At 35.8% G+C, this 27,813-nt stretch overlaps 1 protein-coding gene and 1 long non-coding RNA gene across 6 annotated transcripts in view; one reads left to right on the forward strand and one right to left on the reverse strand.

Moving 5' to 3' along the window:
* The window catches only part of LOC149800654 (uncharacterized), an 82,420-nt gene extending 60,966 nt beyond the window's left edge, over positions 1 to 21,454 (reverse strand). The window contains exons 1-2 of the long non-coding RNA XR_016420541.1: positions 21,131 to 21,454; positions 4,979 to 5,087 (exon numbers count right to left, since the gene is read on the reverse strand). This is a non-coding gene — a long non-coding RNA (uncharacterized LOC149800654). The remainder of the gene's footprint in view (positions 1 to 4,978; positions 5,088 to 21,130) is intronic.
* The window catches only part of LOC149800653 (myocyte-specific enhancer factor 2C-like), a 229,759-nt gene that overhangs the window by 132,293 nt on the left and 69,653 nt on the right, over positions 1 to 27,813 (forward strand). For 4 of the 5 annotated variants that reach the window (XM_089954667.1, XM_089954668.1, XM_089954671.1 and 1 more), the window contains one exon: positions 22,675 to 22,810. In XM_089954667.1, the coding sequence (XP_089810793.1) occupies positions 22,675 to 22,810 (136 nt within the window). Of the gene's footprint in view, positions 1 to 2,237; positions 2,646 to 22,674; positions 22,811 to 27,813 lie in introns of those variants that run through there. The other variant, XM_089954670.1, reaches the window with a different exon arrangement.

The following is a 27,813-nucleotide window of genomic DNA, read 5'->3' on the forward strand; positions in this document are numbered from 1 at the left end:
TGTTCTTCATAACTTTGCCACATGCTCGTGTTGATATTGTTTATGTTATCGCATGTTGCTTCAATAAACAACTACACATGTGGAATATCTTATTTAGTTTTGTGGCAACAACCATGTTCTTAGTGCATATGTGATATGGCACTGTAGCAACATAGCTGAGTTTCACAGTGACATCCATTATTTCTTATTAACACCGTAATGTTAGGAAAACAGTCTGTGGGTGAGTGTGACCACAAAATGACTTCATAGGATACCCACACAGTTGAGACCGCATCAGATGTATTCAAAGTGTACTAAAAAATTGTTGCACTCTGTGAACTTTGGTCTTCTAGTACCTGGAATCTAGTTGATTTCAGATGTATGTGTCAGGGACAGAGAAACATTCCCTGCCCTTCTTTGAATTTTCAGGATTTTTTTCCAGGTTTCACATGTTGGGACAAACATTTTTGGCAGCTGGTGAAGCCCCTCCAGAAGGAGGGTCTAGAACTCTTTAGGGTGATGATAAACGCTTCTCACGTCTCTAAGAGCATGCACACCTCAAGTAGCAGGCTGCTTCCTCCTGTTGGGGAGGTAGAGCACTGCAATAGCTGGTTGTACCCTCCTGTTATGGCGGCAGAGCACCATGATAGCAGGTTGCACCCTCCCTTGAAGGATGTGGAGCACCACAACTATGGGATGCCTTCTGAATTTAGGGAGGTTGTGCACCACATCAATGGGTTGCTACCTCCTATGAGGGAGGTAGAGCAGTGCAATACATATTGTGCTTATGGCAAGGAGTTTCCCCTCTCAGTAAGAGAGGGAAATACTACATCCTTGATGCACAGAGTGATAAATCAGTTAAAGACGAGGTCTTTATCACTCATTGGCCTCACAGTACAGGGACAGAGCAAGGACCAAGCTTCCCTCTAATCCCCCTCTACCGTCCCACCCTGTGCTTTTGCAATCTGTACTCAGGACTTGGGCTACATGGTACTGCTATGGACCCCATGACCAAAATTATCCATTGTTGTACAATAAAGATAGAAAAAAAAATCTATGGCAAAACTTGGTCTTATATCTTACTTCCTTTTACAAAACACTATTAGTGGTCTAAATTGCACACTGTTACAGATCATTGCCATCTCACCTCTCTGCGTGGGTTCGAGTCTCTGGTTCGGCCAATGTGGGTATGTGAGAAAGCTTGCCAGTAGCTTCTCGTGGGTTGGTGGTTCTTTCCGAAGTTTTCCGGGGTTCTTCCTCCACCATTTATACTGGCTGCCATGTATAGCCTATCTTGTGCTGAAAAATGTTGTTGTTGTTGTTGTGGGGTTTAACGCCATTTTTCAGCACATGATAGGCTATACATGGCGGCCAGTATTAATGGTGGAGGAAGAACCCGGGAAAACCTCGGAAAGAACCACTGACCCACGAGAAGCTACTGGCAAGCTTTCTCACATAGCCACATTGGCTGAATCCGAGACTCGAACCACCGCAGACAGAGGTGAGATGGCAGTGATCCGTAATGAAGAGCGCTTTAGACCACTCGGCCACTCGGGGCCCCTGCTGAAAAATGTTAAACCCTACAACAACAACAACAAATCACTATTATTTTAAAAATTTTGATAGTACCCACTATTCCATGGTTTTATGTTATAACAAAGGAGAGTTGTAAATGCTACCTACTTTACCTAGACAACATGCAACCAGCTCTGAACTTGGGTATACCAATACACAGTCCTGATAATAAAGATGTTAATTGTCCAGCGAATTATTCAGGAAAATGTATGATTTTCATGGATACACAAATTATCTGGGAAGAGAGAAAAGTTCTTATCTTTTAATATCTGGATATTTAAGTTGATAAGAGTATAATTAGAAAATTTCCCAATTTTTTCAAATGAAAAGGGGAATTTCTCTCCTAAATTTCAGTTTTAGAATAGACCCTATAACTGTAACCTTAGTTGCTGGTGTACAAAGCATGCCAGACTTTTCCATCAATCAGGTAATACTTTGGTATGACGGAGTAGCTGCAGTTCATTCTGCTTATTATTCAGTTTGAATTTTTTAGACTTTGAACTGCCATTGTATTGTATGATTGCAGATCTAGTTCTTTTCAGGTAGATATTTTACCCTGGTAAATACGGTACATGTAGATCAAGTATGGTGGTTTATTAAAGATAATAGTCTAAACCACTGGTGCAATATTGCGTGGGAAGGTTACACATGCATTACAATGATCAGCTCACTGAAGTAGTGAAATCTTGTGCACAAGCTGCTCTTCAGGCCATGGAGGCTCTTGTCACCTGTGGTTGGCCCATACCTGTCCACCTATTGTAGGAGGTACCACCTTGGCTGGCATTTGAGGCTACAGTATGATTGGTAGAAGAGATAATTCACTGATCCTTAAGGCAGTAGTACACTGGCAATCAGCATACATTGCAGTATGCCTAGGTGGGATTTCTTTAAGTCCACAGTGTTTCTCGGGTTTTGTTGATACTAATGGTGACACCAAGCACCTGCTGTTTTGAACTGTACTTGCTGTTTACACATTATAGTGGAAAATACCTTTACCAGCATTATTTGGGATTAACTGTCTGTGATTGCTTCCAACTACAAGGAACTTTTTCTTTAGATTGTATCAGGTGAAGACATTTGCCTGTTTCAATGTAGGTATAATCAATTTATGATCATAATTTGGTAGATAACAATGCTAATATATCTTAAAATAGTTTCCCAGCTGTCAGTGAATCCATCATGGTATTACTGATATTCAGAAGATGACAGAAGCTTACCATGATGAAATGAGACATAATAAATGTCAAGATCTAATAATATGTGGTTATAGATCGAAACAATTCATGACAGAGGCAGTGGATATCATGTCTCATAAACCAGTGATGAGAAAACACTTTTATGTGAATACAATTTCTCAGATCTTGCAAGCAAACTGACTTGCATAAAGTTTTGTTCTATCATATACCTTTTTTCAGTTACTTGCCATTTGCAAGTAAAATCTTGAAATATGAACTTTTAAGTTTCATGCCAAACCTCATGAGTGATGCATTGATAAGATATACTTTCTCGTACTAGATAGATTGTTGATTCATCTTAATAATAATGGTGAGAAGATTTAAACTTTCATCATCTGTCTGTTTCTCAGTCCAGTGCTTATATAGTGCACATCACCAAGATGTTTTGATCTTGAGAAGTGACTTATTTCTTTTTTTTTTGTGGGATGAAGAGCATACATTACATCCAATAGCTTTTCTTGAACAATCAAGGTTATAGTAAATAACTGATTTCCCAAATCCAGTTTGTTTGAGTTGTCAGTTTATCTGAGCTAGTTGAATAAGTCTCATTCTGAAATTTATGACTATGAACTTCTGTACGATTACTCAGATCCATGGTTACTGTAGATTCAATTCTTTTCAAGGAAGAGATCAGTGCAGATGTCATGATTATTACAAAAAGCAAATTTAAAGTTATCTTCAGATTTTAAGTACCAGTTTCAATTCTTTTTCTCTTTGTAAAACCATAAAAATTTAATTAGAAATGAAAACAAATCAATACATATGTTGCAAATGAGACTGTCAGGTAGTGTTTGTGTGTGTGTTTTTTTTCTGTTCTATTTTTAAAGTAGCTTTAAACAATTTGAGTCATATGTTCTCTGCATTATGGCAGTTTATAGTGATGTCTAGCATTGGGGCATCATGTCCCACCTAGTCATATTATTCTGACACCAGGCTGACCAGTCCTAACACTAACCTCTTAATGTTGAGCACCAAGCAGTGCAGCTGTTAGTATCATTTTATGTCTTTAGTATACCTGGGTAGGGGATCAATCCCATGACCACCTGCATCTGAGGCAGACACTTTAACGTCTGGGGCCACCAGAGTGGTCGCTGTTAGATCGGTTTGTAGACAATGATTTTTTGTGTCCTCAATGACCTTAGGAAGGAAGCAGTATAGCTGACAAAGTTAAATAAGTTTTAATTGATTATTACATGTCTGGCATGTAAAATCATATTTCAGCATAATGATGTTTTGTGAATATAATAATGTGGCAGTACATTGGCAGTTTACAATCTTTTGAGTATAAACAGCTTTTGTCTCACTAGAAAAGCATAGGTGAGACATTTGGCTCACTGTTTTGATGGTGGAGTTATTGACTTAAGCATAACAAGTTTTTGCATTTAGCCTAGTTTCTGTGACACGAATACATGTAGTAACATGATGAAATTTGATGGATGTATTTAGCTTGGTGAGTACTACATTGTACGTGCCAAAGTTGTAAGAAAATCACTGTGATCATGTTGCAGTGATTATCTGACATTTTGTATGGAACTCATATTCTGTGATACTTATATATATTAAGCCATGAAACACTAGGATGTATTTCGTCTTTGATGGCTATTACTCACCTTAAGCAGGGGCCCCAAGTGGCCAAGTGGTCTAAAGCACTCACCATTATGGATCACTGCCATTTCACCTCTGTCTGTGTGGGTTCGAGTCAAGGGTTCAGCCAATGTGGGTATGTGAGAAAGCTTGCCAGTAGCTTCTCGTGAGTTGATGGTTTTTTCCGGGGTTTTCCCGGGTTCTTTCCTCCACCATTTATACTGGCCACCATGTATAGCCTATCTTGTGCTGAAAAAATGGCATTTAACTCTAAAACAATAACAACTCCCCTTAGACAAAGGTAGGTCACCAGCATTTCATACTTCACTGATTTTGTAATGTTTTTTCACTTGGCTCAATTCCTTGGACACTGTTTTGTACAATCGTGAAATTTGATGTTTTTTTTAATATAATAGGAATATTTATCTCAGTGACCTACATTCTTGCTCTAGTGAGCATGATGCCTGATTTATGGGTTATGCCATGGCAAAGAAGGCAAGACACAGTTCTGCAAAATTCTTATTAATCAAATGATATCTAATTGATTTGCTGAGTTTCAATAATATTTTTAGATTTTACTTTGTTGACATAGAATTGATTCTTACCATTGTCAAAGATTGCAATAAAGATGGAAATGTATAACGCCTTTGATTGGTCTGGAACAGCTGCATGCAATGTGGTATTTGCAATTTTCCTTGGATCTTTAAAACCCTGCTGAAATGTTAAAAAAAACATATTTTCAACGTGAGTAGGACCAGCTTCCCACCAACAGTGATTCAAGATTAGATTTTTCCACTTCATAAATGTAGTGCTGCAAGACTGGTCATTCGACAATCAATTTTAATAAGTAATTAAGTCATAATTTTCTTGAACACTTTTTTCCCAAATAAATAAAAGAAATGGAGGAACAAGGATATTCATTCACATCATCCATTGTTGTAAGCAAGCTAATACAAACAAAGACAAAATAGTCCTTCATGCATAAAATTTACAGGTGCTAGAAATGGCTGGCAAAATAATAAAAAATTAATTCTTAGTGTAATAAATTTGTCACATGATCTTTCAGGAACCCTTTGGAAAGACCATACAGCTAATAACATTGATATAGAATATAAATAAAATTGATCTGAATTACAGATTGGGAATTTTTCACATGTACAATGTTGCATTATTTGGCTAAGAATCAGCTCGTTATTAATCTTGTACACCTACACATAATTCAATTTTAGAGGGACTAGCATAGCTCTAGGTTATGTTGCAAGCTTTTACACAATGTCGTCAGCTTACACTGTCTAGAAGCTAACATTTTTATTAAAATACATTATTTGTCCATCCTTGGCATTATCACTCTGAAAAGTTATTCTTGATCTGAACATAAGATTTCAGCATCCACCCACTCAGCATTATTATAAATCTTTGCCTAAGAGGTAAAAGGAAATTGTTGATATATAAGTATGAAGTGTCTGTCGGTCTCTCTGTCTCTGTCTGTCTATATACATACATACATACATACATACATACATACATACATACATACATAGATACATACATACATAACACATATTGATTTTTTTGTTGAAAACTTGCATAGTGGTATTTTTCATCTTCTCAGCATTGTCTTTTTACAACTGATAAACTTTTTTTGTATTTTATAAATATATTCTTAATTTTCTTATACCACTTGGATTGTTATGTAATAATAATGCATAATAATTATAACAAGAACAACAATTATTATGAACAGTATCACTAATTATTAAATGAAACTGGTGTAGAAATTTCTGTCCTGCAACTGCTATTTGGCAGGATGTTTTTCTTCAACAGCTTATAAAAGCACTTCAGAGCTTTTGATAAGAATGTAATAAATTTGGTATTTTGTGCACACATCAGAACAGGATAAATGTGTTACTTGACCGAGTCTCACTATCTGATGTGAATGGTGCCTTTTTGAATGTGTCAGATGGCTTAGTGACCAAGACTTTTTTGATTCTATGACACTTGAGTACCAATCACTGTTCTCACAGTGATGAAGTACTGTCATTTAAAACATGCACAGAACTTGAACTTAAGCATAGCTTGTATTGAAATGCTTAACATATTAACCCCTGGCGAAGAGTTAAGTTGGCAGGAGGTAGTAGCCTACTGCCGAGCTCTGTAGCGTCATGGTCATGCATGATACACTAAAGTGGGTGGTATTACAGAAAGGTAGACAGATGTAGCTCTACAATGATACCAAATAATCTGGAATATCTAGTTGCACTGCAAAATACAGATCCTCATTTTTTGGACCTGAATTTTTTCTAACCAAAATTTGCCTGTGGTTGGAATCCAATTTCATGTTCGGATTTTAGACTTTTTGGTCTCAGATCTAAGGCAAACCGGTATGAACTGCAAAGAGACAGATGAACATTTGCAAAAAGTAGGATAAGATGGGCATTTGGAATAAAGAGTGGTCTTGATACAAAAATAATGGCTCCATTTAGCATACAAAAAAAGAAAAAGAACTCCAACTTTTACCATTCTGTTCATGCGTGCACCAAATAGCCAATGAAAAAGAATGTTTCTAACACAACTAGGCGGTATGTTATTGAAAGATCACCTAGGATTTAGTGTTTTCGGATCTATTCAGAAATAGCTTTCAAAATGTGTTTCCTACTTGAATTTCAGGTGAAAATGTCACCAGGGGTTAATGTGTTAATAATAAAACAGAGGCTGTACATATGACAGGAGCAGTACATAGAAAACTTTCGACTAAATGCTTTAATTTCAGTTGTTCTGCCAAAAAATTCATTGCATGTATAATGTATTTTTTAGTTTTACTATGTAAAATGTGCACTTCGTTTTGATCTAGAGCCCTGGGACTAATTATAAATTTACTATTTGCTTCTTGCACTTTTCTTGATTATTGGGTGGTTTGGCACTTTAAGTCAGTGAATGAATGAATCAGTCAATCAATCAGTCATTCATCGTACAATGTTTACAGGGATCAGTGCCTGCCAAATATGTTCACAAGCCCAGAGGACTAACAACATTAAAGGATACCTAATCTGAAATTTTATTAATCAACAATAAACTACTACAGCTGTACCTTGAAAGTTGGGACACATTTTAATCAAATACTTCATAGTGGCACAGTGATATTTTTCTATCTTTAAAATTGGCCTACACTTATAAACTAACCATCATAAATGCTAATTGGTAAATGCAAAGGGGTATTCTCGGCCAGTTTTAAAGATTGAACATTAGATTCCTGTGACTGCGGTTACAATGTAAAACTAATAATAATAATAATAATGAGGACTTTGTATAGCACCTAATCTTTAGAAGCTCTAAGTGCTTTACAACATTAGACGACACCTATAAGATAAAAAAGATATAATGATATGATTACAAAAACAAACACCATGAAATTAGAAAACATTAAAAAACATGCTTAGAATATTTAAGGTAGGAAACATTATTAGGTCTTTAAGTTTGTTCTTGCAGTCAAAATAAGTGAGTTTTGAGAGCGCTCTTGAATGGGGGATCACTATGTCTTTGTGTCTAAGTTCAGTGGGCAATTCATTCCACGTTGCTGGGCCCTGACTTTATTTTCATAGTGGGAATAATGTGTATACGGTTGTCAGAAGAGGAGCGTAAGTATCTTGTTGGTGTGTACACATGGGTGAGGTCGGATAGGTATGTTGGACTAGAGTCCGACAGTGAAACATAGCACAGAGAACAAATTTTGTGTTTGATTCTGAATCGAATGGACAGCCAGTGTAGGGTACAGAGCGGCGGGGAGGTGTGCTCTGATTGTGATACTCTAAATACGGTATCCTTTGTGGGTACACCCATTTGCAATATGCATTATCCAATAAAATCTTGTGTAATCTAGTCCTGACCATATATTGACCTTGAAATTTGTATGCACAAGTCAATCATATTGATGACCAGGAAAGACAGTTATATCTTATAATGTGAATTGGACTATTTTCACAGTTTCTTGTTGTGAATGGAGAGGCTGGATTGCATCTCTTTTTTTCGTCATTGGATTTTTCATTTTCTTCATTGTCACTAGTCAATGGGACTATCTGCACACAAAATCCTTTCAATAGTTCATTCATCCCAGCATTGCAAATGATATCTGTATCTGTAGCTCAGTGAGTTTTCTTGAGAGTATCTCAAAATATAGATAAAATTATCTAATTTTGAGTATGAATGATTTCAATACCATTCACATTGATATACAGTACAACACCACTCATTCAATATATGCTGAAAGAGGAACAGGGTTGTCTGTTTACATGCAAATTCTGTGATGCTGCCATGACCATTGAAGAATCAGTTATGTTTATAAAGGAGTGATGAACTTTTCATTTTGGCTACCTTTGGTCATAATGTAGTTGCCTCCCTTAAGATTTCTTGGGAATCACATCCATATACATGTTTATAAATCATGTTAGATCACATGCTTCTCACAGGTGAGTGCTCTTTCTTTTAATGAAAATATAAATTGTATTACTCATTAGGCAACTCTTATCATAAACATACCTCAGATGGAAATTTCAAGTAGTTTAAAGAAATCTAGGTGATACAGATGATGTTTGTTTGCCTAAAATACACCTTATGATGTCTACTTAGTTGTTTCTGAAAATGATACCAATCTGGACACAAACTATGTTTCTGATAACCAGTAATCTTTGGTCTAAAATATTTGGTCTCGAACATCATGTTTTTCCTGCATTATTTCATAATGCGAGTAGAAAGTCTTCATTATTTCTTATCATTATAGAGCTACATCTGTCTACTCTTCTGTAATACCACCCACAATGGTGTATCATAAATGATGTTGATGGTACAGGGTACAACCTCATGACTCAAAAATGTGGCATGCAGTTTTAACGAATTCAAGAAGAAATGATTTTATCTTGAATTCATGGATAATCCTTTTGCCATATAGAGCGTCAGGCATTTTGAGGGGCTTTTGTTGCTGTTGTTACCATCATTTATCCAAATATCCAGACACTAAAAAACAATTACTGTACTTTTCTATCAGTCAGACAATTTGTGAACTAAAAGTAATTCTGTTGGTTCTGATTATTTTGTATGGAAAAAATGACTATTTTTATTGTTACGATTGTGTATTGAAGTACCCACCAGGCACAGTCTCAAGATAGGTTACATTATAACCTTGCTTGCCAATAAGGAATACTTGCATTTCTGATTTGTTGGGGGTGGGGGTGTTTCTTTGCAAGACTGTTTATTGGGTACATGTAGTGCCATTGGTAATAAGTCTTGCTATTATGACTCTATGGTATTAAAGTAAGTAATAGAAAAGAGTGAGAACCAACAAGTTTTGTAAAATTCAACAAATAATTTATTTCCCTCGAATTCAAAGTGAAAAATGTAAACAGCACTTATGGTATTGTGAAATTAATCCTAAATAATCCTAGAATTTCATCACAGGTCCTAATGATTAAAGTTCAGAACAAAATTTAGTAATATTCTAAAATAAAGCCAGCACTGGAAGTGTTGTTGTGCCTGTGCCTGTTGTGCCTGTGGTGGTGATGTGCTAGTGATGTGCTAAGTCATTTGTTGACTCACAATAATACAATCCAAGAATATATCCTTATTTGAAATTTCACTATAAATCCCTGTCCCTATTTCCAAGAATGTTACTTACGAGCACTTTGTATTTCCAGAGAAGAATAGCTTGAATTAAATAATTTGAATAAATTAATTCTAGCCCAAATGAAATACTAAACACAATAAAAATACAACTGATTCTGCTTAGATCTTACAGCACGGATAAATAATTTCCAGAAAAACAAGATTATATAGTCCTCTGCTTGAAATCAGGTCACAATTAACATTTTTTAAAAAATAAACTATTATCAGGTTTAAACATTTCTTTCGGGAAGGTTCTAAATGTTTACAAGATAAAATCTTAGTTATAATTAGAAGGTCGGTTACTGAAATTATAGTAAAGAACATGGTAACACAACATACTTGACTCAGGCAAAGATAGTAATCCTAATAGTTAACCCATACTCATAGAGAAAAAATATTAGGTATGTATTTGTTGTTTATAGAATTTTACAAAAATAAGTAATTCAGGTCAGACAAAAAAATGAACTTGATTTTGGACAAGGTCAGTCCAAAATACATCTATCCACACCATATAATGAAATTTAAATTAAAAAAACTAAGTAGCAAAAAATGCAAATTAAATATACATAAGACACATAGGAAACTTTTCATTGAATGTGACCCAGTTCTAATATTGATATTGTTTCATAGCATAATGATTGTCTTTGATAAGAGAATATATCATGAAATAATATTCCAAGCATCTGAAATAAATCCTTGAAGAAATCTTGACACTCTTACTCCAAATATGGCAATCATTGCCCTAGATATGTATGGTTCAGTTTGGTTTTGGAATTTAATAGCAGAAGACCATTGGTTCTATTATAAGTACATGTATGCAGACCAAACTGACTAGGTCCAAAATAGGTTATCAAGGGTAAATGTAACCACAGTTTAGTTGTTTTTGTTGTTGTGGAATTTGATGCTTTTTTCACACATGATAGGCTGGCTATACATGGCAGCCAGTATAATTGTTGGAGGAAGATTAACTCAGGGTAAACCCTGGGAAGAACCATTTGACCCATGGGAAGCTACTAGCAAGCTTTCTCACTTACCCACATTGGCCAGGCCAGAGACTCAAACCCACACAAAGTTCAGATGGCAGTCATCTATAACAGTGAGCACTTTAGGACACATAGTACTAATGGTATGAAAAAGTTGGAACCAGCCAGGAAATGGATAAACATAAAATAGAGTATATATGGGTTAGGCTGCACAGGATTGGTTAATAATATAAGTTATGGTGTAGGAAAAAAGAATCTTTTGAGAGCTTATCCTAGTTGTAAGTGAAAAAAATATAGAGACATTGTTTTACTGACAGAATTTCAGTCCTTTAACAGTCTTGAGTTTGGAATACTCATTACTAAAATTAGCACCTGACTCTTTGGTGCAGAATTGAAAGCACATGTTTCAAATACATGCAGGTCCAGAAAATGCCACGGCTCATATCCTTTCCTCTACACAGAAGCTGACATCCAGGTTTCATCTATACTGATAAATATAGGTTTGATCATGAGCACTCGAAAATTTTAAGTTATTGAATTTTTAATATCATGGTGTTTGCATAGGTTTACTATGGGAACTGAATTAGTACCGTGAGTCCTTTAGACTACTAAGCCACCCGTGAGGGCCCCAAGCCCAGTTTAGTTTACTAAAATTTTGTTAGAAAAAAATAAAATAAGATAGTAACAGAATAAAAGAAAGATGATAAATATTTAAACACTTTTCATTACACAAGTGAATCCTATTTTAGTGCAACTACACTATGTACTAGCTCGTAAGTCAGTCAACTGCATAATGTGCAGACCCAGATCTGCCATCACATAATGTGCTGGCAGATCTGGATCTGTGCAGTTTGTTAGGAGTAGTCAGTAGAACAAACAACATATACCCTGGTCTGCATGCACTTTATGACAGATTGGAATCTTTGTTCTTTGCAATTTTCTCAACTCATAAGCAAGTATATACAGTATAAATTAATGTGTGTGATTGCTTTATGGTTTAATGCACCATACTGACAGCACTTCAGTTCATCAAGATGATAATTAGGGTAACCAAAAGTTTCAGGTCAGACAGTTGGCTAGTCAGTCACCAGTGTGTTAGTACATTTGTTTATGTTCCACATTGAATTATTGTTCATTGTCCTTGAAAAAACTGCATATCTGTAATTTTTTTACTACATAAATTATTAAAAATTTTGAAAATAAGTTGCTGAAAAATGGAGAGGGTCAGTTTTTTTGGTTAAATTTGGGCACCTAAATCTTGTACACATTGAGAATAGTCCGTAACCCATGATTTCTGTATCGTGCAGTGTGAAATTTATAAACCCTACTGTTTATCATTATCTCATATTTACAATTCATTGCCTTTGTATATGTATCTGAATGGCCTTGCCTAATTTAAAAACAGTACTGCCTTAGGGCAGCCTATGAATTAAGTGAATGTGATGGAACATGTAATGACCTCATGTCTAAAATAGCCCATCTGCACAGTGTCTTAAACACTATGGACAAACTTTGTAACATAGCAGTTTAAATTAAATATGTAGAATTAACTGAAGACAACCCCCCCCACCCCAGAAAAATTACCTTAAAGCCAATTATAAAGTCATTATGTTATACAGCTGAAACTGTGATTATACTGACATCATCCTACAGGTTGTTGTTGTGGTGCTTTTACACTATTTTCTAGCACATGATAGGCTGTACATGGTGGCTAGTATATCTGGTGGAGGAAGATCCTGGGAAAACCCTTGGAAGAACCACTCGCTGACAGTATGCTACTGGCATGTTTTCTCACGAACCCTTGTTGGCTGAGCCCGACTCAAACCCTTGGAGACAGAGAGTTGAGATGTCAGTGATCTACAGAGGTGAATGCCTTAGACCACCTAGTCACATGTCTCCGTAATTTAGGCTACAGTGGTGGCTCAGCAGCTAAGGCACTGGACTTGTGACATGACAATGTTCAGTTCACATCACTGGATCAGCCCGCAAGGCATTTTATTGTTGTGAAATAACAAACACACACACACACATCAAGAGGAAATAAAGTAACAGTGTTCTTTGTTTCGGCCCATCAGAATAATTATTCTATTTCTCTTCCTTTAATTTTGGTTTTGTGGTTTTAAAGTAGATGGCTTGAGTATTTAAAATCAAAATTAGACTTAATCAAAAGAAAGACTGTGTCATGGTAGGACACGTTATAACTTATGAATCAGAGGCACTTATGACACATGAGATGTCATGTGTAAGATACATGTGTCCTTTTGGTATTCATACCTGTTTATATATGAATAGGAACTGTGATTCAGTCAGTTTTATGCACCTCCTAAAAAATAATTTCTCGTCTGCTATGGTGTATTAGTTCATAAAAAGAATTTCAGTAGCTGTCCTATTCTTTATCATTAAAGACCATATATTTTCTGTGACTTTCACTCATCCATCCACAAGTCCAAGTGAGCTTATGGTATGGCCTTTTATTCAGCTATCTGTCTATCCATCTACACATGTCTGTGAAAACTTGAGGTTTCAGTCTTATCAGATTTAGATTAGATTATGCTGATATGTTCAAGACCTCAGGCAAGATTGGTTAAGAGTGCAGGGGTCAAGCTAGACTTGAATTTTAGGGAGAAGTGACTTCTCTTTTTGGATAGAACAGGGAGAAGTGAGAGCTCAACTGGGAGAAGTGGATGCAAAGCAAGAAACGCAATATATATATATATATATATATATATATATATATATATATATATATATATATATATATATATATATATATATATATAATGTATGTTCTCATATTTAAATTATGCCCTCTATTTCCCAGTATTCATATTTGCATTTAACGTTGGATTTAAGCAGTACTTTATTTTCAAGTAGAAAATTTTCAGTTATTTTGGCCATATGACTTTAAAAGAGAATAATAGAAACTACATTGTAACAAATTTTAACTGAGTAAACAGATTATATTATTGTAATTTTATATTGGGAATCAAACCTGCAACCTTCTCATCACAAGTCTAATGCTGTAACTCCCTTGCATGTGGATCTTGGTGGCCACTAAATTATGATTGATTCCAGGTTTGCATCCATGGGGAGAGACTCTGGAATCCATGCTGTCTGTTCAGATTACCTCTGTGTTAAAAAATAGCAAGTAATTTTATGCACCTTAAGGCTGTTGCTAAGAACAAGTTTCCAAGGTATGAGTCAGAAACTAGTCTCCAGGGGCAGGCAGAGATGCAGGGGACAATGCAAGTACTTGTATAAATAACATTTTCTTGAACCCTCTTTAGTGGGAAGCAGGACATAGTCAGTTTGTAGCATGGTCAGTTATTCTTTTTACCATGTTGTTATGGTCTCTGTCATAGAAAATTTGTGTTTATTTTTTTGGTTGAACTTTTTGTTTGCTATATTTCCAAAACCCATTGATAGATTCTCATCATTTTTGGCATTAATTATTATGAAGCTAAAACAGTTCTATAACTTACTCTTTTGCCCCTTTTACTATGGGATCAAGTTCATATTCATTGAATATTTGAGCTAGAATTTGAGTGACATCTACACAAACTAATGAGGTGATGATCTAGCATCTAATTGGCTGAACTTGTGAATACTGTAAAAGCCCTATTTCTGATCAGATGTCAGTCAGATTTGGTATGTAAACCTATTTTATCGACTCCATACGAGTTTAATTTTGAGTGATCTTATGCATAATAATAAGGTGATTTCCTGTATCTGATTGACAGGGTTTGTGAACACAATAAAGGTAAAATTTCTAATCAGATTTTGATCAAACTAGGTTTGTGAACACAATAGAGGTCAAATTTCTAATCAGATTTTGATCAGATATGGTATGTATCAAGATCTCAGATGAGTTCCATCATCAGTGATATCCACACGTATTAATGAGGTGATCTTGCATCTGATTGGCCAATCATACGATCACTTTAATGGTCTCATTTCTGATCCAATCTGGATTAAATTTGGTATGTTGGCTTGAATCATCAGGATTGAATTCAGACGAGTTTGATTTTTTGGAGCTCCATATATATTAATGAAGTTGATCAGATGGTGGGGATTTTAGCCCACAACCTTCATTTTATCAATCCGGTGCCTTAACCACAGATTAGAGGAAGCTCATTTGGGTCGGGTTCTGAAGAGCTCTCTTGGATGGGGATCTGATTTGTTTCCAAGTTAAGACCTAAAGGTTGGGGCCCCACAAGTATACATATATGCCCAGGAATCTGTGCTGACTATCTTATTAACTTCCCTTATAATGTCAAATAAATCTATGTGCTATAAGGGTGGGATATGAATAGTTTCAGGAATTAGTACCCTTGGGCGGTGTGCGATCCATGGGAGAATGCCGGTTGTAAGAATGACATGGGGCAGGGAGAGATTTGGAGGACATTGCAGGTTGTGCAGATTACTTATGATTTGTGCCAAGAAAGTAATCCTTTATATGGTTTAGTTAAGCAGAAAAATGACACCAACATAAGCAGTGCAGCCACTATGTCCTGCAAACTTCCTTCACCTCTGTAGTTTAAATATGTGTGTGAATCTGCATTCACAGACTGCTGTCAGCTAGCTAGGTGAGCAATATCAGACCCACTTGGGCCTCTTATTTCTTGCATTTCACAAACTTTTGATGGATATACATCATACATTATGAAGCTAAGACCATTAATTCAGTGACATACATACTTTCCCCTTTGACCTTTGGGTCGAAGTCACAATTGTAGAAAATTTTCATGAAGGATTTGCTTATTTTTATTTTATTTGCTAAACTCTCTTTACCTCATGATAAATTTTTTTCCCCTATATTGGATCAATTATTATAAAGCTAGGACTATTCCTTCTGTAACATGCTCACTCTTCCCTTTTGATCTTGGGATCAAGGTCATATGTTTTACAGCAAGGCTTTTTATTGGGCCCAAAGTACAGGTGTTCTTATTGGCACGTGCTCTGAGCTTTTCTTTTCCCCTCTACAGTTTCGATGTGTGTCTGTGTGAAATTATATTCACATGCTGACATTAAGACAACTACCCATGTCAGCAATATCAGGTCCACTTGGACTTCTTGATTTAGCTCACCTGGCTTATAATGAGGCCAAAATAAGCATACGGTATGGCCCTGCTTGTGTAATGTTTGTCATCTATTGATAATATCTAGTTACACTCTGGTCACTTATTCTGCTTCAGTTTTGATCAAACTTGTGACAGTGGTTTATTCATGGAGATCTTGGAGAAGTTCAATAATGGCAAGATCCACAGATACAAATGGGGTGATTTGCATCTGATTGCCTGGATTTGTTACCACTGTGGAGATCCTGTTTCTAGTCTGACCTTTGGAACATAAGCTTATGTCATGAAGATCTCTGACAAGTATTATGAGCTGGATCCATTTGAACATTGCATAAGCAACTTATGTGTATTGTATACTAAAAGACATAAAGATATTTTATATATATTCAAATTACACACAGTTCAGTTTGATTCATTTAGTTCAAAGTTGTTGGCACATTGCTCGTATCATAAGCACAGTCCATGTTTTATGAAGGCACATTAAATCAGTGTAAACTGTACTATAATGACAAGGTTTCCATTTAAAGATTTTTAACATACATAGTTCATTTATCTTATAGGACTTAATATTTAGATTTATTTGGAAGGATTTATCTTCCACAAGTTTTTTGTGTGTGCGGTTTTTATCTTTGCAGTTTTAGAACTTTGAATTGGCACTATATAGCCAGGACTGTGCTGAAGTGCCATGATCTGTCAGTCCATCCATCCATCCAGACAGACAGATAGACAGACAGACAGACAATTAACACTCGGTCTGATAATACAAGTTTGTTACTGCTAAGAAAATATCCCATCAAATTAAAATAAGGCAATTAGTTCCAGACCAGAGAATACAATACCCAGTCTTAAATTCCTATCTAGCCTTCTGTCCATGTATATTAAAGTTGTGATTATGCATCTGATAGGCTGGGCTTGTTACTGCTCAAAAGACGTTCTGATCCAATTTGGCAAAATATGGAAGATAGTAGAGTTTTATCATGGAGATGTCGGAGTAGTTGAATTATTAGCAAAATTTATTGATATTAATGAGTTGGAATTTCATCTGAATGATTGAGTTTCTTACATCTCAAACTCAGTTTTGATAAGACTTGGTAAAATGTTTAAAATCAACAAGATGTTGGATAGTGTTTTTTTTAGAGCAATGCATATTGATTAGATGATCCAGCACCAGGACCCACAAGAGGCTGCATGTCTACAGTGCTTGCCTTTGCCAATCACTGCCATCTCAGTTTGTCTGGTTGGGTTCAAGTCTAAAGCTCAACCAATCTGGGTATGTGAGGAAAGTGCCAGTGGCTTCCCATGAATTTGTAGTTCTTTCTGGGGTTTTCTCAGGTTCTTCCTTCACAAGTTATTCTGTTCACCATATTTAGCTGATCTTTTGCTGAGAAACGGTGTTAAACCCAAAACAACAGCAACATCATGGTCCAGCATCTGATTGGCTGAGCAAGTTAAGGCTGTCTTTGATAGGATTTTGATCAAACTTTGTAAATGGACCTATATCATCAGGGTCTTGGATTATTGTGATTATGAGTGAGATCTGTGCATATTAATAAGGCAATCATGTACATGCTTCGATGAAATTTTCTTCATTCTGATAGCTTTTTCTGGTCAGATTTTGATCGAACTTGGTAAATGGACTTTTGTCAACAAGATCTCGGATTGTATGATTATGAGTGAGGTCCATGAATATTAAGTTCATGATGAATATGTTTGGCAAAACTCGTCTACATTCTAATTGCAATTTCTGATCAGATTATGATCAAACTTGGCAAATAGCCTTATATCAACAAGATCTTGGATGGTGTGATTATGAGTGAGATCCATCCACAGCCCAATTGGGCGGGGGGGGGGGGATATCGCCTGGGCCTCAACCTAAGGGACTTTGGTTTTTACCAGTTATTTTTAATTCTCAAATACTCGTCATCTAGGGGCCTCAAACTCTCAAAGTAGCGAAGTTCTCTCTCAACCTCTTCTTGGACAGCCATAGTAATGAAGTATTCGTGTTTGCAGCTGGATGAAGTTGTCTACATTCTAATGACTGTTTAATCTGATTTTGATGATAAATGTTATATAGTAATCAAGATGTTGGATAAGTTTGATCATGAATAAGATCTATTCATATCAATGGCTTGTTGTCTTTGGAGATCACATTTCAGTTGGATTTCGCTCAAGCTTTGGAAATAAGCTTATATTGTCATGGTCTTAGGTTTTGTAATAAGTGAGATCTCTGCATATTAATAAGGTGATCTTGCATCTGATTGGCTGAGCTTGTTACCACAGTAAAGACTACTGTAATTGCCATTTGTATTCATATGGAGAAAAATGATTGATTTAATTTTGCTGTCTCAAAATATTATAAAATATTTAATTTATTGTTGGAGAAGACAAAAAATCCAAGCCAAAAAGTGTTCACTACACCTACAAAGTTGAGCAAAATTGAGCACTCCATTAAGTCACACAGCAAATTATTTATACTATATGAGCATGGAAATGAATTAAAACAGACAACCAGCCTTGTTTCATCATTTGTATACATGTCATAAGTTATGCATATTATGTTTTGGCTATGTCTGTCCATCCATCTGTTACAATTAGCTTGTTTGGTCCTTAACTTTATAATGATTGGAGAGGTTTTCATGAAACTTTTGTCCAAGTATATATTGTGTCACATACCACATCTAGGACCACTGCCTCAAGGTCAAAGTTAAGGCAGGGGAAATGTAAACATTTCTCTTGTGCTGATGGTTTGAACTTTACTACCGTTTGTCTCATTTAATCAAGAGTGACATCATTTTAAAAGAATTTTATGAGTAAGATTTTTTCTCATTTGGTAAGTAATACAGTTAAAACAAATGTCCTTTGTTATATTATCAGTGTCTGGCACCTAATGAATAGTGAATCATGTTTCTTCTAATTTCCAACAGTCACTTTTCAGGGCAATTTCGATTGAAAAGTAAATCATTCCATCACCTTCAGAAGTGATATCTCTCTCCATCTTGGCTTGTAACTGGAGAATTAGCTTTATGCCCGAAAACATAAGTGAATAAATAAGATTCTTTTAAGGTGATGTCAGAAACTTTTGAGGCAGGAAAAAATTATTTTGGAAGCAAAGATTTGGTGTCTGAAAACTACAGTTGATAAGTATATTTCTCATGAAATTTTCATAAAATTTCATGAATAGGTTCATATCATCAAGGTCTTGGAAGATTCTATTTGTAAGTGAGGTTATGTTTTTATCTTTGGCGAGAATATTTTATCAGAATTACGTAAATAGGCAAATAAAAGTAAAATTTAAATTCAATTAAAATAAAGTAAATAGGTAAAATTCACAATCATAGAAAGTTTGGAAGATGTATTCATAGGGTTTAATTGAGAAAATAGTTCATAAATCTATTTCATAAAATGATCAGCTTTTAAGTTATTTTTGAGTTGTATTAGGCCTCTTGTTCTTTATTTACTTTCTTTTTCTGTTTAACAGTTCTCTTAAGTTACATGCATCCATTCATCCATAAGGCTACTTCACCTTAAAAACTGCATACAACTTGCATCTTCAAAAAGAAGAACAAAAGAAAAGCACAAGATCTGCAAAATTTTATTTTATTTTAAGTACAGTATTGTCATAGCATTTTTCTAAGTTTTACTGACTTGTGTCCCCAAATAATTTCTAAGTTCAATGTGAAGTTGAAAGGCTTATATAATAAATACATTTCATACGTCTCAAAATATATCAGTAACTGGTATTGCTGTTGCTACCATATTTTCTGCTTGTATTCAGACAGCAAAAAATAATGTTACATTCAATGACTGAAAACATTCAAACGACAAGTTACGTGTTCAATTTAGTTTGTCAAAAATTGGGATAACTTTACTTAACTATTTATTAGCTCACTGACACTCATATAATGAATAGCTTTTTTATAAAACTGCATTACTCACAAGTAAATAAAAATTAAATGGCAAAACTAGAAGAAAAATGTGCCACCCTTTATTAAATGATTAAATGATAGAACCATTAAATTGAAAGTTGACATCCAAATTTTTTTAAAACAATTCCATCGTGGATAGTCCCACAACCCAACCCACCCATCACGTACATGTATAATTCAAAGAACCTTTAATTCCCTTTATTTTGGTGTATGATTGATGGGTGTAATATGGGTTATAGAATATACAGCTTGGCCTTACTCCAGATGTGCACCTTTCAAAAAAGTGCTAACTCCACTTGGGCATTTTCACTTCCTGAACTTCAGAGGTAAATTGTAAAAAAAACAAAGAGCCGATAACTTTCTTTACATTTTATATATTTGGTAATTCATTTATTGCACTTTCAGAAGCTGGTATTTTCTAGTCTGGCAAAATTCATTTTCCCTATTTTAATAGCTTCTATGGATAGTGTACTTTAGACTAATTCAGGCTGATTTTTTAGCACAAGGGAGCAGTCATTTTAGTTAGCAGTGTGCTTAGATCATGTACAATTTCCAAAAGTACAATATCCAAAAGAAATATCATCCACATTACATTAATGTAGCATATCGGTATGCCAACATTCTCTCCATTGTGTGTGTTTTAAATGCAAACAACTTCACCTTACATACATCACTATCTCAAAAGTACATAATAACTGGTGAGCGACCCCTCTGTATTTTGTAGAGCAACTAGAACTCCTAGTTTTTGCAAAGGATCACCTGTCTGTGTGCAGTTCAGACCGGTCTGCCTTAGCTCTGAGGCCAAAAGGTCTAAAATCCAAACACAAAATTGCATTCTGACCACGAGTGAATTTTGGGTGAAAAAAACGGGGTCCAAAAAATTAGGTTTTTTCCCTCTGTATTTTGTAGTGCAAATAGAACTTCCAGATTATTTGTTATCATTGTAGAGCTATATATGTCTGCTTTTTTGCCCCCCCCCCCCCACGACACACACACACTGTGGTGTATCTTAAATGACCTTGATGCTGCAGAGCTTGGAAATAGGGTACAGCCTCATCACGCCTACAGGCAGGATTGGGGCCGAATGAGTTAAAGCAAACATAGACGCAACAACTTACCTTGAATCTGATATATTTTTCAAGATGGCAGTATCCAGTTTGAAGAAAGTTTTGCCTATAATGTTACTTCAAAGTAACTTAAAGGTTTCTGAAGTAAATTTTCACTATTAGGAAACTGTGTTCACTGTTCACTTTAGGACCCCAGTTACTGTCATGAACATTGAGGGTGTTCAGTGTTCATGCTATAACATGATCAGTGTACTGGTCAGTCATATCAGCATTTCCAGATGGTAATTGTAGCTGATGAAGTTAGCATGATTGGTATGTAAGATAAGCAGAGTTCCAGTCATGCCAGAGTATGTTATCAAACCCAACAGAGGCATCATTTTCACCCTCAGCAGCCCAACTGACTACATTCAGACACTAGGTTTGTTAAAGATAAATCCCCTGCAAACTCCCTGCACATTTCATTTGGTGATCTGAACGTCCAAATGCATGGATCTTTGTATATGGGGAGTTACAAATACATGTCATGCTGTCTGTATGTTTTTTCTAAAAGGTTCAGTTCTGAAGATAATCATCATGCAAAATATTCTAATGCATGATATGTTGTTCATTTGAGCTCACTTAAGCAGTGTGGACAGGTTACACACAGGCACTGTTGTTGGCTAATCAGAAAAGTATGTGGAAAAATCTTTTACATCCATCCATCTATTCATTCATTTCCAGCATCCAGTCATCCATTATCTTAAAGCTGAATATAAAATATGAGTACTTGTTCTTTCTTTCTTTTTTTTCCATTGTTATGTTTTCCATTTTTGTTGTACCTGTATGTCAACCATTTGAAATGCCAACTTCTGCATTGTATTGATATTGACCAAAGTTGTCATGTTCCAGTGGTGGTGGTGGTTGTTTTGGGTTTAAGGCCATTTCTCAGTGCAAGATAGGCTATACATGGTGGCTGCTATAACTTCTGCAGGAATAACCAAGGGAAAACTCTGGCAAGAATCACAGACCCATGGGAAGCTACTGGCAAGCTTTCTCACATACAAACTTTGTCCTAGCCCGAGAATCTAACCCACACTGACAGCGGTGGGATGGCAGTGATCGGTCAAGGTGAGCACTTTAGACCACTTGGCCACCCAGGGCCCCTTTTAGTCCTATGTTGCAACTACCATGTGATGCATGGGTGAAGAAAACCCCCATATTTTTCAAAGTGTTTGGTAGATACATATGATTATAAATCAAACAACATATTTATCATCAAAAGAAAATGATTGGTTATGCATTAGAAAACAGATTCAGACCCATATGGATTTCCTTCCAAAGGTCAAGTATAAGGGGAAGCAACCAACCTTCTATCAACTACTGTTTATATTTTGACTGCATGCCTTCTTAAGCCTCATGTTTTATTGTAGAGTGACTTCAGTCCATTGTTATTATTATCCGTGTAGAATTCTGATGCATATTTTGCTATTCAACATGCTATTTATGAAGGTGTTTTGCACAAAAAAGCACTAGATACTGTAAGTTGTTTTCCTGTTTTGTTTTGTAATGTAATTGAGATATTTATTTGTGCTGCATGTATCTTTTTTGTCTTTTAGGACTAGCAGTGTTGATAAAACTACAATAGTGGCTCAGGAAAAAGAAGGGGTGACCCAGAAAGGTGGCGAGTCAGAAAGGAGAATGGGGCGGAAGAAAATTCAGATTTCTCGAATTGGTGATGAGAGAAATAGACAGGTGAGATCCATATCAAGACATGTTTTTTGTTGTTTTAAAATGGGTTCTTTCTGTTTGGAAAAGTAGTCCCTCAAGACAGAGTCTGTCAATAGTGTTCATAAAAAAATCGTTCTGTGCATTCGAAATCGGGTTTAAAATGACGCTTGGTCTCCAATAATGTTGCTTTTTCAAGTGAGGGTTTTATTTTAGAAATTTGTTGCTTTTTTATGACAGAATGGTGGCAAGGATAAAGATAAAGATCATATACTTATGTATGTATATATGTATGTATGCAGTGCCAGATTTAGACATACCCAAACCAAAATTGCAAACTTGTTTTAAAGCTTGCAGCAAGCTTGCCACAAGCTTATTTATAAAGCTTGCGGCAAGCTTGTATTTGGAACATTGCAGCAAGCTTGCACAAGCTTATTTAACAAAAGTGTCATAAGCATGCACAAGCTTGCGAAAGCTTAAGCTTGCACAAGCTTGCGCAAGCTTAAGCTTGCACAAGCATGCGCAAGCTTGTTATTTATTTACCTAGTACAATAAGTATACACAAGCTTGCACAAGTTTGTTACTAGCTTGCGCAAGCTTGTTACTAGCTTGTTGCAAGCTTGCAGAGATTTCTTGCTACAAGCATCTGGGCTTTCAAAAATCAGACATGATTGTGTTTTCCCCTCTTCCAAAAAAAACCCTGAAAATGTGAAGGGGGGGTCTGGGAGTCCGAAGGCCCCTGTCCAGAAATGCATTTTAGACTCAACTGCTCCTGGTGGACCATTTTGTCATAATATATAGCAAAGTTTTACTTCATTCCAATGAAGTAATCTGCATATTTAATGATTAAATAATGTAATCTTATAGTTGCAATGCAGTGGAAAACAAATCTGTTCCGCCAAAACATTAAGTTTAATTCCATTGTTCAAGTTTATTCATTCACTGCAAACTTACCCAAGGCTGCAGAAGCTTTATGTGTTCCCCTAGCTGCAAGTGTCACGCCTCTATGAAATGATCATGAATAATGAATGAACTGGCATGAACTATTCATGAACTTGGTTCAAGAACCATTCATGAAAGTTCATCAAAAGGTTCATGAATTATTCTAGAATGTGCATGAACTGAAAACAGTCCACAAATTGGATCATCATCATTCATGAACAAGTGCATGAACATATTCATGAACTATGATGAACAAAGTTTCTCAATGATTCATGACTTCATGAACAGTGCCTATAAAACAAAATATGATTACCTGACAAGTCACAAATACCTATTTCATCCTGAATCATACAATAACCTTAGATGGGGGATGGGGTTAATACAGTATAAAATGCAACATATTATCTTAAAAACTGTATTTGATTTCAGATAAATTTAAACTGACAAGTGATATTCTTTTTTTTTTACCCATAGCAACACTTTTTGTATGTTCTGTAATTTTTCTTTGAAAAATGTTCAAGAGATATTGGGGCAGTTGCCTGCAATCAACTGTTGAAGCATATTTCATCGTCATGGGGCTGTCTTTCAGCTGGGGTTTCTCATGACCAATCTTCTTCCAGAGACTGACCTGTCTGATAACTCTTTTGTGAAGATGTTCAGGGTCTATAATTTAATCAAATCCTGTCCATTGTCACTACTGAATGTCCCCTTCTGCAACTTAAGCTGTTCCATCCAATTACTGTTTGGATCTTTAACATTGTTGCAGCAGTCACAATTTAATGTCTCTTCCATCTTGGATCCTCCAGTTTTCAAATTTTCCTCCTTAACCTACAAACTTCATCCTCTAACAATTTTACTTTTCTGCTGTCTGGTCTGAAAAAAGGTAAAGTTAGTTAATTACAGATAATTTCTGATCAACATTGTTTTTAGCTTTTAGCACATTATCATTGTACCCCACTTTGCTTACTGGAATAATATGATCCAACTCAAAAATGATTTAATCCCTTACGCATAATACTGAGCATTTATATTATTGCAGAATTTTGTCAGTTTTATATTAATTGAATCTGTCTAGCCATAGGTATAGTCACAGGAGACGGATGTTTTATTCAGTAAAATATGACAATTTTTTTGACAACATCGTTACACTAAATAACTGTATATATTACAGATAACGGTTATTTTATGCTTTCAAATATTTTCGCCATTTTTTATTGATAAAACGCCAGACTTGTGTGGTATAGACCCTTAGTATGTCACTAATGCATCCACTCCGACTCCGCATGTTGCGTATAGCTGCTTCCGGTTTCATCACGTTGTTATTTGCACTTTTATTGTGAACAGTTTCACGCATTAACTATTTTCTTAAGGTTTTTTTTTTTAAATTACCAAATTACATCAGATTATAGAAATAGTGATGTCATGTAAAAGAAAACGATCTCGAACATCTCAGCTCCTATCGATATCGTACCACGTCTGGTATCGAGAACTGGGGGGTGGGGGTGATAATGTTTAGTGATTTTCAAAACTTCGATGAGCAGATTTAAATTAGGTCTGAACAAAATCGTGTCATTAGCTTGGTTATAAATAATATGATGACATATATAAACCAATAAAATATCCATATAACTTCTACTGAAATAATCACGAATGACCAAGAAAAAGATACTGTAATTTTGGTCATCCAGGCTTGGTACGCTTTTCCGCCTAATTTTGCTCTCACCAAATCATTTCCTTCATATTCTTCAAAATCGCTTCTCTGCACTTCTACTTACTTTAAAAAAATGATATTGAAAATATTCTCATCTGTCCATTCCACGGAGTCCACGGTTTTTGTTCGAGGTTTTTGCCTAACCATCGGCATGATCTTTGGTTTCTGAGGAAGCTTAACTGTTGAAATCGCGTGCGTATATTAACCAATCATATCACATCTTTTTTCATAGTCACCCAATCAGGATAATCGTTGTTAATATATTTCGGTTTTTACTGCAAATTGGCAACCAGTGACTAAGTCAATAGAATATGCAGTTTATAACAGTAATGGAGAGAAGAAAAAAAACATTAGGACAAAGTCATTGAAAGCTTTTTAAAGCAAATATATTTTGTTGATGCTGGCCAGAAAATATTTTCCCATATTAATCCAGAAATACTCAGGTTAAGTACACAAGTATTGAATTAAAGATCTGAATGAACATTTATACAGTATATCATTTTAAAAAAAGAAGAAAAAATTCACCTTTATTTAAATTTCACTAATATTGTGAGAAGTTTGTATGATAAATTTTCATGAACATTTTATGAATATAATGATACAGATATTTAATATACATTTTTTAAGAAATACCATGGTATTGCATCAAAGTACTTGAATTGTTCATGAACCATTAGTTCATGACATTTCAGGAACTTCAAAGATATTATAACACTGGTCAACAGTGAAATCATTACTGACTTGAAAAGGCCCTAATCTGTAGTATTTTGGTGTGCCGAACATGAATATAACCGTGAAAAATTTTTATTGGCTCTCGTTTTGAAGATATTCATATACCTCATTTTCTATGTTTCACTGTGTAAATTTCTCCAGTAGGACTGCAGCAACATCCGGAATAATGATGTAACATTGCATAATACCATCATGCTCACATCATCCACAGTTGATTGCATCATTTTCTGATGCAATGCAATACTAATGCCATGCGGCTGCTGAAGTAAGTTGACGTCAGCAGTGTACTATACATGTGTAGGCCTATTATACTAATGCCAGGCGGCTGCTGAAGCTGACATAAGCAGTGTACTATATAAAGCCCAATCAGATAGGTTCAGCATTTAAAATATTTTAGACATTGTGCGAGACAGTTCAAGCTACTGTTACATAAAACTTATTATTTTATCCATTTACGTACAATAAAGAACAGTAATGCCTCGAAAGTGTGTTAATACCGCGGACAATTTTTGCTATATTTGTGGGGAAGTGACATTTGCCAACCAGAAGAAAAGTATCAATTCTCAAGTGAAGAAGGCATATCATCTTTACTTCGGATGCAAGGTTGGTGACCAAGACAAGCCTTGGGCTCCGCATATATGCTGTGCTACATGTACAACACAGCTTTCACAGTGGTTGAATTGCAAAAGGTCATCAATGCCGTTTGCAGTCCCAATGGTGTGGAGAGAGCCAAGCAACCACCTAAATGACTGTTACTTCTGCTTGGTTCCTCCTCTTTCCGGCGGAATAACGAAGCGAAAGAAGTCGAGAATAGTCTACCCAAACATTCCGTCTGCATTGAGACCAGTTCCACATGGTGAGGGACTTCCTATTCCAGAACCTCCAGCAGAATATTCTCTTGATTCATCTGACGAAGACAAAGGTGAGTCGACCTGTTTTTCTCCTGGTCCATCAGCATGCAGTGATCCAGATTTTCACTGTGGTGCATCATCAACCCCACACAGAATAACACAGGAAGAACTAAATGACCTGATTCGTGATTTGGACTTATCAAAGAACAAGGCAGAATTGCTAGGATCAAGACTCCAACAATGGAATCTTCTAGAAGAAGATGTCACAATTACTGCATATCGAAAGCGCCACCAGCAATTGGAGCCTTTCTTCAGAAAGGAAAGTAATCTGATATTCTGTTCCGATATTGAGGGCCTCATGAATGCTTTAAAAATCACTCATGACCCACAAGAATGGAGACTATTTGTGGACTCTTCGAAACTGAGTCTCAAGGCTGTGCTTTTGCACAATGGAAACATTCTTCCATCTATTCCAGTAGCGTATGCTGTCCACATGAAAGAGACATACGATAACTTAAGGCAGCTACTGAATTCCATTGAGTATAACAAGTACAGCTGGCACCTCTGTGGTGATTTGAAGGTAGTTGCCCTTTTAATGGGACTGCAGCAAGGATATACAAAATACATGTGTTTCTTATGCGAGTGGGATAGCCGAGCAAGGGAAATGCACTACATGAGGAAGGAATGGACTCACAGGCAGAATGTAGTCATTGGAGAGAAGAATATCCAACACCCAGCTCTGGTTGAGGCTCAGAAAATCTTGCTACCACCCCTTCACATCAAACTAGGTTTGA

The sequence above is a fragment of the Sinohyriopsis cumingii genome, chromosome 4, assembly GCF_028554795.1.
Source record: "Sinohyriopsis cumingii isolate HCF-2022 chromosome 4, ASM2855479v2, whole genome shotgun sequence".
NCBI classification, from domain to species: Eukaryota; Metazoa; Mollusca; class Bivalvia; order Unionida; family Unionidae; genus Sinohyriopsis; species Sinohyriopsis cumingii.